A 13,757-nucleotide genomic window follows, 5' to 3' on the forward strand; every position below is an offset into this window, starting at 1 on the left:
ATTCCCTGGTGGGCATACAAAGTAAAGCCAAGAAACACACGGAATCAATTAAATACTGTATCCAACGGGACAAACAACCAATGTGCAAAGGACAACAAACTGTGCAAATATGAAAAAGAGAAAAAAAATAAACAGTGAATATTGAGACGATGAGATGAAAGGTCCTTGAAAGTGATCCACACATTGTGGGAACAGTTCAATGAAAGGGCAAGTGAAGTTGAGTAAAGTTAGTCCCTCTGGTTCAAGAGCCTAATGGTTGAGGACTAGTAACTGTTCTTGTTCCTAGTGGTGTGGGTCCTGAGACTCTTGTACCTTCTTAAAAGGAATAAAAGGATCTTTTTCTAGTTGGCTGCCAGTGAGTAGTGGTGTTCCACAGAGGTCGGTATTGGGACTACTTCTTTTTATGCTGTATATCAATGATTTTGATTATGGAATAGATGGCTTTGTTGCCAAGTTTGCAGATGATATGAAGATATGTGGAGTACAGGTAGTGTTGAGGAAATAGGTAGGCTGCAGAAGGGCTTAGACAGATTAGGAGAATGGGCAAGAAAGTGGCAAATGAAATACAATGTTGGAAAATGCATGGTCATGCACTTTGGTAGTAGAAATAAATGTACAGAATATTTTCTAAAAGGGGAGAAATCCAAAAATCTGAAATGCAAAGGGACTTGGAAGTCTTCTGCAGACCACCCTAAAGGTTAACTTGCAGGTAGAGTCTGTGCTGAGAAAGGCAAAGCAATGTTAGCTTTCATTTCAAGAGCAGGGATGTGTTGCTGAGGCTTTACAAGGCACTGGTGATGTCTCACCTTGAATATAGTGAACAGTTTTGGGTTCTTCATCCAAAAAAAAGAAGTGCTGGCATTGGAGAGGGTTCAGAGGAGGTTCACAAGGATGATTCTGGGAATGAAAGGGTTATCATACGAGGAACGTTCGATAGCTCTCAGTCTGCACTCACTGGAATTGAGAAGGATGGGGGGGATCTCATTGAAACTTGTTGAATATTGAAGGGTCTAAACAGAGTAGATGTGGAAAGATCTTTTCCCATGGTGGGGGCGTCTAGGACAAGAGGGCACAGCCTCAGGATAGAGGGACGTCCATATAAAGCAGAGAGGCGGAGAAATTTCTTTAGTTGAAGGATGGTGAATTGGTGGAATTAATTACCACAGGCAAGCGTGGAGGCCAAATCGTTGGGTGTATTTAAGGCAGAGCTCGATAGGTTCTTGATTGGACACTGCATCAACGGTTAGGGGGAGAAGGCTGGGGAGTGGGACTGAGGAGGGGGAAAAAAGGATCAGCAATGATTGAATGGCAGAGCAGATTCAATGGATCAAATGGCCTAATTCCCCTCTTATGTCTTATGGTCTTATGTACCTTCTTCCTGATGGCAGCAGAATCCCAGTTGTGGTCTCTTGATAACATCAGTAGAGACAATATTATCTGACTTCTCCCCATCTGAAGAGTGTTGAAATTAGTTTTTCCCAAATCAAACTTCTGGTCAATTCTAGTCTGGCATCAAACCTGTGGTATTCTGATACAACTGCTTCATGTTGCACTGTGCCGTGTTGTGCCACAGCAATATTCCCTCCGTCATTGTGCAAATGCATACGGAAATACGAAGAAAGCCATCAGCTATACATAATAGATAATAGTAAATGAAACTGCACAATTTTATACGTCTTGATTCATCAATAGGGCAAACTAAGCCTGTGGAAAACAGTGCTAGATTATAAAAATTACTTATCAGTGAGGATGTCAATTTTGTTTCTTCCAAGTATAGCTACAAATTACACCCTGACATGTCACGCCAAGTCAATGGTGCATAACACATAAAAATGACATGACTCTATGAAGTACAAGTGTCAAGTTTTGCTGCTTGTTTTATCAAATTTCATCGACTTACGGTTCCTACTTAATAAAGATGCTATAAACTATTCTAAGCATTCAAATTTCACTTTTATTTGTTTCTTCATTTCATATTTCACAAATTGTTAAAGTACTTACTAAAAGAACCAAACGTGTCCACAGTGGCTTCACTGGACATGATGATTAATTAATATTAGTCAGTGTTTCCAGGCTATAAAGACTTTGGAGCTAAAATTCTATGCAGGCTTATCTGAACTATCACCATGAATCTTGTGGGACTTCCAAAAACATGTTCTTGTCAAAAATTATAACAGGTGACTACAGAAAGCCCTATAAAATTTCAACCTACTATCTAAAAACAAATGGTACTCATTTCTCCAAGAAAGCAGTTAAAATGAATTTTAAGCATCTAAATTATTGATCCTTCAGCTGCATAAATAAAATATTTATCACTTGGAGATAAAAAACTTGAAAAACAGGCAGAATTTTAGGAAAATTTATTTAATTTTGTCTTAATGGGATAAAGTCATTTGAACTTTCATTTTCTCTTTCTATTCTTACAATATTTTCTATAAGCATATATAAATGCTATTGATATAGTATTCACTAGGTGCATTGTGAAAGGCTAAAATCATTTCAGCACTGCATCAAATGAAGTCAAGGATCTACCAGATCAACTTTATGATAATATTAATCTCTGTCATTTTACAACCTGTTGCTACTTACAGGTCTGGTGAACTTGCAATATATCTTACCTCTAACATCTGCTGAAAATCTTGCTGAATGGCGTGACACAAAGAGCTTGAGCTCCTGGTCTAGATTGCAGGCTATTAAGTCTGTGTCCCAGGAACGAATACCTGAAAAGATAACACAGCAACATGTAATATCTTCAGCACACATGAGAAAACACGTAAAGAAAAAGTATTGGCATTGTACAGTCTTTAATAATGTAGGTGCTGGTAGCTCTGAGTCAAAGCAGGGTCTCTGCCTGAAACGTCAGCTGATTATTCATTTCCATAGCTGCTGCCTGACCTGCTGAGTTCCTCTATCATCTTGTGTGTGATGTTTTGTTTAATATTGTGTCTGAACAAAATTATTTCCAAAAATTCACCAGGAAGATTCTAAAGATGGAATAAAATTACACTGCAAAAGTATAGAATGCAGAGCTGGCTTGAATATGCTATTGTACATCATTTCCATTTGATGGATACAGCCTAGTTCTGAACCATACAGTTAGGAGAGTATTGTTTAATGTTCAGCATTCTATAATTCATCTAAGTTAAGACTGCATTAATCAGAGTCCCACTGCTGAACAGTGTTATTTGTCATGGAAGATAAAATTAAGTGTTTTTACTCTAGATTATGATCATTTGGGTAAATGTGTAACTATTAGGTTAAAATATTATGCCTGGTTCATTATCCTTAACCCAAACCAAACACACGCATGATCTTTGATGCTTGATATGTGCACATGGTTGAGATCCTAATAGGCATCTCAACTTAATGATCAATAGTCCAACTTAAGTCACTGACTGAAGGAGAATGCAGAATAAAATGGCAAAAAATACTTACTGCATAATGTTCCACTGTGTGCAGTTTAACACCAAATCTTGTATTTTGATTCAATTTGTAAGTCTAAGGTTATTTAAACTCATCTAACTGAGCAAGTCAGCTGTAGGAAGAGGCAAGTGGTTCCAAGACTAATTTACTGGTTCCATTGTAAATGAAACCATCATCATCTAGAAAGACATCATCTAGAAAGAGGCTTATTTCAAATTAGATTGATTTTGATTCTATATTATGCACTTACAGCTTTTTAAAATGAAGAATAATAAAATAGCAGAAAATTATAAACAAATAATCAAAATAAATGTTTGATAAATTATAATGTTTTAAAGTACTAAATTGGTCAAGCAGAAAAGAACTACTATTGCTTCTACTCAATTCAACTGAGGATATAAGATGTTACTATTCTTGTTTGGGAATGCAAAGGTAGCTTCCAAGTATTACAGCAAGCCAAAACTTTCAGTATTTAAACCCCTCTTCCTGGACCAGAGCAAACAACTGCAGTCAATGACAAAGTCAATGGTGCTCAATAATTCTGCACGGTTCCCAGTGAATCTATTTCTAGCAATGAAATAACTTAAGCTTCTTAATTCTAAGTACTTGATCATAAAGCCATCCATTCAAATCTTGAAGAATTTCTTGAAAATATTCATATCAATCCTCAGACTGTTTATAGTTTTTTTCCTTTTATACAAAGGCTCTTTATAAGGAAATATAACAAAATATTTTCACTTGGGCAGCCATACAGAACATTAGTGCATACTACATGCCTCCAGCTTTATGAGGTGAATAAATCACAGTTTGGTTTGTCCCATGCAAGATTTGGATTGGCTCCTGATTGGTGAACTGGACCCAAGCCAACTACGTCTGAACTACAAACCCTATCAAGTCTTAATTTTTTAATTTTATTTAACACTGTCTGTGCCAAATTGACAGATAACTTTATGACTTCCTGCAAGTTGTAAAAACTGCATCATTAGTAACTTGTATTTCTTAACTCTTCAGTGTAATGTGGGCACGCTGGACAAGGCAGCATTTTTGATTTTTTAATCTATTGACTTAAATATACAAAATGAGATGACAAAATATTGTGATATGTTATAAATACACAGATGAAATAGAATGAAGATTTGCACGATCCACATGTTCCCTAATAAGGCAAAGGTAACAGAGGAAATGTGTGACACTGGAAGAGGTCTGAAGAGAACTAACAACATAACAACAGGAGCTGTAGTATAAAGTGATCGGCAAAAAGATCTGGAAATACACGATTAAGGCCAAGAAAGATTGGATTGAGAGACAGTGCACAGAGATAGAAGGCAGCCTGAACAAGAACAGTAGGCAAACATTTCAATTATGAAGGACTTCACTAAACAGAGACTGTGCCGATATGAGTCAGCCCCTTCAAGGCAAAGAAGGTAACTGTCTCACAGAACATGAAGACAGTCTCAACAGATGGACTGAGTATCGTTCAGACCTTTACAACCAGAAGACCCAAAGAGACCCCAGCGTATCCACAAGCTGGGACTCATCAAACAACAGTGACTTTCTAATTCTGCGGGAAGAAGTAGTAACAGCCATAAGATCGCTGAAGATGGGAAAGCTGCAGGAACAGACAACATACTGACTGCGCTGATAGAACATAGACATCCTCACCAGACCGGGGAATGGCAAACACCATGGGCAAAGTCACTCATCATTACTCTCCCCAAGAGAGGCAACTTTCAGCAGCACCTGAGTCACAGAACCATAAGTCCTATCAGCCATGCACGCAAAGTGATGTTGAAAAGTCACCTTGAACAGACTGAAACCACAGGCAAAAGAAATAATCACCGAAGAGCTGGCTGGATTCAGACGTTCAAGAAGCACAACAGAACAGATATTCAGCCTCCAAGTACTGCGAGAGAAATACACCAACATCAATAGGACATCTTCCACGTGTTCACAGACTTCAATAAGGAATTCGATAGTGCGTGGCATGATGTACTCTGGGCCACAATGGAGAGATATAACATGGGCCAAAAGCTGATCCAAACCATCAGCACTACCCCAAAGCTCCCAGCGCAGCACTTGTTCAAAGTACAGTTGGAGAGTGGTTCCATACACCAGTTGGAGTCTGACAAGGCTGCCTTATTTCACCCACACTGTTCAACATTTTCCTGGAACAACTAACGACAAATGCCCTGGAAGACCATGTCGGCACAGTCAGCATCGGAGGACAGATCACACCCAAACTCAGGTTTGTTGATGACATTGACATTGAAGTGAGGATGAGCTAGCCTGCCTTGTGAACCATCTGGACAATACATCTACCAGATTAGGCATGGAGATCAGCACAGAGGAAACCAAGCTGATGAGAAACAGTGAGGAGCCAATCACAACAAAGATCACGGTCAGTAGACAAGAACTAGAGACTGTAAAGTGGTGCAAGTACCTTGTCACCATCATCAGCCAAGGAAGATCAAAGCCTGAAGACCTTGCAAGGACAGCCCAAACAACAGTGATGCTGGCTAAACTAAAACCAATCTGGAGAGGCAATAACATTGTTCTCAGATCCAGGTTGAAACTCCTGCATGTATTTATGCTCTCCATCTTCTTGGATGCATGTGAATAATGGACTTTGACAGCAGAACTGCAAAAGAAGATCCAGGCGTTAGAAATGAGATGCTTCAGAAGGCTCCTCGGCACCTCTTATAGAGGCCATGTCTCAAACAACGAAGTACGAAGAACCATTAGTCAGCACATGAGACACAATGAAGGTCTACTGCCCAAAGTAAAGAGGAAACTGGAGATGGTACGGTCACCTAACAAAATCAAGTGGACTCTCGAAGACCATTCTTCAGGGAACAGTGCGGGGGAAAAGAAAAAGGGGCAGACAACATTGCTAAGTGAACCAGAGAGAGCTTTGCCACAACTCAGGCACTTGCTCATGATCGGGAGAGATGGATGCAACTGCTGCAGCATTTGTCTGTACAGCATCCCTACAACCGAGGTGGGTTGCTGGATCTGTAACCGTAAAGCCTTCTGATGGATGGTCTTAGCCCGAAATGCTGACTGTTTATTCCCCTCCAAAGATGCTGCCTGACCTGCTGAGTTTCTCCAGCATTTTGTATTTTGCAGTGGTAAACCCCTCCTGAACAACTGCAGTGTTTGTAGTGAATTTGTATAACAAAGACCCATTCAATAAGGTAGTACGGTCAATCTAGTCGAGTGTGATGTTCTCCCAAGAGGTTTCTGTTGGTGAGCCTCAGGTGGTTGTGGAGGCCAATTTCAAATTATTGTAACCAAGATGTCATAGTGGATTCCCTTGATGGAGAATGCCTGGGGATGACTTTGTTCAATGTGTGATGGGCAGCCATCACATGGGCATAGATCCGGGTAAGGGTCCAGTGGCGTGGCATGCAAGACAACTGGAGGACCTTCACTGCTGCAGCCTTCCTCTACCTACAGTGCCATTGTGAGGTGTTATCATTCAAAGATTCAAAGTCAAGGTGCTTTTATAATCAAAGAATGTACAAATCATCTTCTGCCAACTCCACTGTTGAGATCTTGGTTGGATCCTTCTGTCTGGAACCTCCCCTTTGACATTACTGCCATGGGTGACCCTACCAGGAGTTAAACGCTGGGTGACAGCTATTACCAAGCCATCACGGAATGAACATTGGAGGTGGTAGTGTGCCATCTCACCTCTGCACCAACCCTTCTAGATAATAAATGGTATATAAGGTGTTGCAATAAAATAGCTTCTCTTGGCAATTTAGTGCAGTATACTCAGGAGACATTGTCCACTGTAGACACAGGGTTCTGAGAGTAGAGGAAGAGATTTATTTATTTTTTGAGATACGGCACATTATAGATCCTTTTGGCCCTTTGAACCATGCTACTCAGCAACCCCCAGTTAACCCTAGCCTAATCATGGGATAATTTACAATGACCAATTAACTTATTAACTGATATGTCATTGGACTGTGGGAGGAAACCGGAGCACCCTGAGAAAGCCCACACATTGCACAGGGAGGACATAAAGACTTTTTACAGATGACGTCGGAATTGAACTGCAAACCCCGACGCCCCAAACTATAATAGCTTTGCACTAACCGCCACACTACAATGGCGCTTTAAAATGAAGAATGGGGTTCAAATCAAACAAACTGCTTTGCCCTGAACCTTACTGAGCTCCCTGAGTATTGTTGGAGCTTCAATCATCCAAGGAAGTGAAGAGCCTCCTGGCTCACTGCACGGTTAGCGTAATGCTATTACAGCACCAGCCACCCTACTTCAGTTCTGCCCCGCTCAGTAAGAAGTTTGTATATTCTCCGTGACTGCATGGTGTTGCATCGGGTGCTTCATTCCAAAGACATAAAGGTTCATAGGTTAATTAGCCGCACAGCTCTTACTGGGCATCACAGCCTCAATGGGTCAGAAGGGACAGTTAAAATAAATAAAAGTAAATATCCCTCATATCCTTCGTAGGTGGTGGCAGGGCTTGAGGGATCAGGGATGAGTTACTCCTCAGAAGTTAGCTTGGTTCTGAACTACTGGAGCCATGGACTTTATATAGCTGGTCCTTTTATGTTTTTGCTAAAGGATATATAACCCTGTTCCCAATGGATGAGGACTGGAAATTTGATTTCCTTCAGTGTAAGATGAGGATGCTAAACACTCTCTTATTGGAGATGGTTGCTATTGGCAATCTTCCAGCCCAAATCCCAAATATACTAAATCTAGTATGAAACCAATACCAATGACTCTTGAAAATTCTACATTTGATTGGTGGAGTGCATTCTGAATGGTTGCATCACTGTCTGAGTTCCAATGCACAAGATCAGAAGAAGCTGCAGAAGGTTGAAGACTCAGCCAGTACCATCACAGGCTCAATGCACCCCAGCACTTATGGTATCTTGAAGAGAAAGTGCTTCAAAAATATGGCATCTATCATTAAGGCTATTCTCAATGGTATATGCCCTCTTCTTATCATCAGGCAGAAGGTACAGGAGTCTGAAGACCCAGATTCAATGTTTCTGAAACAGCTCCTTTACTTCTGACGTCAGAATTGTGAACAGTCCATGAACACAGCATCAGTATTTCTTTTCAGCATAGTTTCTTTTGTAATTCATAGTAATTTTGTCTTTGCTGCTGCAAAATTACAAATTGCACATCACATAAGACAGTGTTAATAAACCTGATTCTGATGTCCAAGCCTATAAGTTTCCAGTTAATGCCACACATAGTTGTAATGAAAGGAAGGTTATGTGATGAAATAAGTGAAGATGATTGGATTTAAGATTCCTCTCTAAGGAAAACTTGCAGCAAGGCCCTCTACCTCTCTGCCTGAAATGGTTGGCTTCATTCAACCATCTTCCTTCATGTGAGATACCATTTCACCATATAAAATTTCCACAAAATTCCGCTGACTTCAACTTACTAAGGCTCCTCGATGCCATATACATTCAAAATGCAAGGGCAGGCATTCTCGCCAAAATTTCAAATTCAGGCATTTTGTTCATGTTTGAAATGGAGCTCAATGAGGTCTAATGCCAAATGGCTGTAACAAAACCTTAAGTCTTCAAAGTGGGCAAGGAAATGGTGAGGATGTGTTTTTGACAGAACTGCAAATGACTGAGAGAAATTCAATAGATAATTAATATTTTGTGCAGTCTTGATGTGTCAGATTTTATTGCTGTTATTCCTCTCTGCACCTTTTGGTGCATCAGGCAGCAACCTTTTACATTTTTTTTAACATTTGTCTATCTTTTATGAGGTCGAAATGCTAGTTGATGCTCAACCCAGCACTGATGGTAAATAATATGTAAGGAGCCAGCCGGATTTGAACCTAAGACCACTTGCCTCAAAGTGCAGTGCAGATGCCACTGCACCACCGGCTGGCATCAGATTTTATACAGCACCTTAAGCATTCTAAACCTCCCATGGTACTGCAGAGAGCATCATCCAATCAAATCTGATACTGTGCAGCCTAAGATGATGTCACATAGGGTAGCTGACCAACTTGGTGCAAAAATTCTATTTCACACCATACGTCAATGTTTAAAAGTAGGGTGGAGAGAATACAAAGTCTTGGAAGCCAAAAGTATAGCTGATGAAGATAGTGTATTTAAAAATTCAGAATCCCAAGAGATGGAAAAAAGTGGATACTGACAGGTGTTGTTGGGGTGGAAGAAATGACCAAGTAAATCAAAAGGGTCCCATCATGATGAGAGCTTTAAAACATGGTGTTGCTTAGCAAGAAGCCATTATGGATCAGTAAATGGAAGCTGGGACTATTCATCCCACAGCCAAAAGATTCTGGCTGACTTCAGCTCCGCAGGGAGCAGGTATCCAGGAAATAATAGTTATGTTGTAATATAATAAAAACTTTGATGAGGGAGATTTGGCTGGTTAGATTAAAATTCAGATATGAACCCTGTCCAAACTCTTTTCACTGCAGTGAAAAGGGTTGGTCAGCTCAATGGTAATACTTTGAACTCAAAACTAGAATCTATTAGGGTATTTTTGTAAATATATGTACAGATCAAATGGATCACAACATTGTTACAGTCCGCATCCCTTCCTAATAAAATTATTCTCATCATCTCCTCTACCCCTACAGTAATTCACCATTATCTTTTAAACCTGCATGCTTAAGGAAAATAGTTGTCCATTTATTTGAAGAATTGTTTAGATGTATTAAATGCATTTTTACTGCAAAAATATAAAGAATACATTAAAAATTATAAATGACTTGTTAAACCATCTCAAGGGTTAAGAGTCAACCATTTTGTCATAGTCCTGGAGTGACATATGGATGGAATGACCAATGAGAGCATCTCCCTTCCCTTTTGAATAATTCCCCACATTCTTAGTCACCTTTCTGCATAGCAGCTTCATTTCTTTCTTTATTTCCAGAATATTTTAATGCATCCAAATTCTTAAACATTCCTAATCTAGTTTTGAAATGCAAGCACTTCGTTGTTGAAGGGGTAACAATGTTGTTTTAAGATCACAAAGGGATACAAAGTGTATCATTATAGTTGTATTTGTAGGTCTTACATTCTCTTTGCAAAATTTCCTAAACATATATATTTTGTGCCACGATGCTGATTAAGAGAGTACTGATTTATGCTCATTCTGCCATCATTGATAGTGCAGACTTGAAATCCTGGTTTAAAAATCATAACTGCAGGGTTGCAAGGAGTCTGTAATGCCGACACTGTGGAAATGGAGGACACACAAAGAGGCACAGCATACTGTACTCCAAAAATAGCTATTGCATTGATCGAACATCTACACTTTAGCAGCATTGATGAAGCCATTATGTTTGCAATGTATGGATAATTTAAATGTTATCTGATAAGAAATGTAAACACTATAATTACATAAACACATGTTTAAATCTATAATAACAATCATTACATTAAGTTGAAGGAAATGATTGTTCCTAGCAATTTTGTTCCCTTTTGTTAATGTTGTTCTACAACAACAATTTGCTAGCTTCAATCTGCTGAGTCTGATGACTAAGGGGCATGATATCACTCTTTGACTCATGTTATTAATAAAATGACCATACACTTTCAGTTAATGCTATTGAATATTGTTCTCCATTTTCAAAAGCAGTTGTTGACAATATGCCCTCGACAGCTACAAATGGTCCTGGGAGTGAATACTGGGTGGAGCTTTCCACTCACAATTAATTGTGGTAGGGAGGAGAAATTAGAAATACTGTATTGCAACCGCTGAGCAGGCAGGTCCCCTGTTGACTGAGCATGGAGTAGCAACCAGTGCCTATGGAGAAATCTGCTGTTCTAGTTGCCCCACCCATCTGAAGGAACAAGAAGACACGGAGTCCTACAGCTTTGAGAAAATTTGACTGGGGAAGGGAGCCAGAGATAGATGAGACTATGTAAAATGTAAATACAGAAATAATAAATAGATTTATTTTAAAATAAATTGTGTTTTGTGTCGAATTTGATAGCAAGAGGATGGTGGTTTGAGAAATATTTCATTGTCTTTTCCCCCCATTAATGTTAATGGTTAAAACAAAGGTACAGTAATCAATAAAGTAATTCATTTAGTTCTTTTATCAATATATAACCAGATTCGCATTTGCAATGCGGACTTTTCACTGGGATTGCTTTAATGTTTCGATTCAAATCGTTTTTACATTCGTATATTGTCCATTATGATTAATAATTCTACCTACTGCGCACGGTCCACGGTTCGAACTATCCGTGCTTGGCCACCCTACTGTCCTTAGCAGTAATGGGCGTTTTGAATAACAATATCAGCTAAGTGAATGGGTTCTGCGTCGCTGCCCAAAACACCAGTCAAATGCACCTGTATCTCCTTTTACAGCAGAGACGTCCTGCAGCTCATGTAAACCCTCAACCTATATTCTCCCCTGACCTTTACGTCTGTTGCAAATCAATGTCATGCACTTTGACTCAAATTCTTCGTGTACATTCGTTCATTTCCAAAGATGCTGGAGCTTCAGAGCGCGTCTGAGGGAGGGGAGGTGGGGGGGGGGGGGGGGGGGAATTGCAGCTGGAAACACCGAACTACAATTCCCAGCAGGCGTCGGGCAGGTTGAACCGGGCCCGGGCTCCCTCCCTTTGTCTGATGCTGGTTCGCAGCTTCCGGAGAGACCGCAGTGCGGAGAGCACGCCACGCCCACCAGCCGCCTGCAGCTCAATGAATGAGAAGCGTCAGCTCCCGGCATTGCAAACTTACCAGCCTTATTTTTCTTTTATTCAATAATTTGTCCATTATTAAAATATAACTGTGAGCATTTCTTCTTTAGGAACTCAAAGCTGCGTCTGAACGTAAGCGAGTGGAAATTTTGCTCCCCATTTCTTATAGTATTAAATTGAGAATCAATTCTTTTTACACGGGGAGGGGGTGATGGGGGCAACGCCTTTACATTGAATAAAGTCACTCGATGTTTCCAGTCAAAAAGAATAGCTGTGAAAAAATCGATGCGAAATATCAAATACAACACGCTTCAAAGCAACAAATGTGAAGAGCTATAATGAGTTTGCAACAATTTACCAGCAAGAAAAGGGAGCCTGCTATTAATCGCCAACGCCGGGTGGATACATTGTTATACATGATGAACGGTGCCGGCTCATTCCTGTCTTTAGTCGGACTTTTTTGTTGTGTTTTTTTTTGGCGCTTTGGCAAAAAGATCGACATGCAATGAATAAAACACACGCGAGTGATCTTAATTTGTTATCTGCAAAATTTTGTCTCTGCGTTTCAGATAATATCTTAGAAATATTAAGCAGATATTGTTCATTATAAAAACATAATTCCCCTCATATAAATACACTTAACAAAATAAAAAAACCAACGGTCCTGATTTCCGGAATTGCCTTTAATGGTGAGCGAGATCCGCAGCGCCAACAGATGATTTAATGTGGGCTGGAAGGGAGTGGTGTAGTATCTTTCAGCTAAAAAGTATATATTTTATCCATAATAAAAATTACAGGTGTCAAAGAAAATGCATCCCTTAAGTCCATCGCTCCTCTTCATCTAATTGATTTCTTCAAGGTTATCTCTAAGTCGCAAATACTAGTACAGGCTAAAATTCTCAAAGCAAGGCCAACTAGTCTTCCAAAGCAGTGAGATGTGATTCATTTTATGCACCAATATTACACTTCGAAGCTACTAAAGGTTCCCCACCCCAGTTTTATCCCGGCGTTATATGATCATTTAACGCTGCTGGCAAGCCCCTTACCTCGCTCTATATCTGAAATGGCACATCTCAGGTGGTCTTCTGTAACAATTTCCCCGATAACCACAAGTAAATAGAACTTATTGTCGAGAAATCGGTGAGTCAGGCTTGTGTTTGATGGCGATGTGCTTAATTTGCTACACGAAGCTTCTGGGTCCACGTCTAAGGTCGCCATCCTCAGCCTCTCTGTCCGCACTAAGCACTAGACAGGGAGTGAGTGAGCCTGGGAGGCGAGGCTGCACCGCTTTTATAGCGCAGACGCTCGCCTGGTCCTGGGGAGGAGAGACAGGGAAACTGCCTACCTCACATCGCCAGCTGATGTCATCAGCAGCGAATCAGACCCTCGGCAAGCTCCAGCTAAACGTCCCCGAGCTTGCAGAATCGTTGCATTACAGTGCGGGCAAGATTCCGCCAAGTTTTTTTCCCCCCCCGCTTGGATTTCCTACCAGTAGAGCAACATTCAGTACAGCAGAATTGCTTTCCCCTTTCGGTGCAATGAAATCTACTCGAGGTCAGATTATGTTCGGGATTCTCAACTCCAAAAGTTTGAAAATGTTGGGATACCGCTGAAATCCCTGGACATTAGGGATTTTCACTATAT

At 40.2% G+C, this 13,757-nt stretch overlaps 1 protein-coding gene across 1 annotated transcript in view; it reads right to left on the reverse strand.

Annotated features, from left to right (window-relative positions):
• Positions 1 to 13,351, reverse strand: part of map1b (microtubule-associated protein 1B) — a 93,301-nt gene extending 79,950 nt beyond the window's left edge. The window contains exons 1-2 of the mRNA XM_059974601.1: positions 13,160 to 13,351; positions 2,619 to 2,720 (exon numbers count right to left, since the gene is read on the reverse strand). Coding sequence (XP_059830584.1) covers positions 2,619 to 2,720; positions 13,160 to 13,331 — 274 coding nt within the window. The 5' untranslated portion in view covers positions 13,332 to 13,351. The remainder of the gene's footprint in view (positions 1 to 2,618; positions 2,721 to 13,159) is intronic.
• Between the last annotated feature and the right edge of the window lie 406 nt (positions 13,352 to 13,757).

Source organism: Hypanus sabinus, chromosome 7, assembly GCF_030144855.1.
Source record: "Hypanus sabinus isolate sHypSab1 chromosome 7, sHypSab1.hap1, whole genome shotgun sequence".
In the NCBI taxonomy this organism is placed as follows: Eukaryota; Metazoa; Chordata; class Chondrichthyes; order Myliobatiformes; family Dasyatidae; genus Hypanus; species Hypanus sabinus.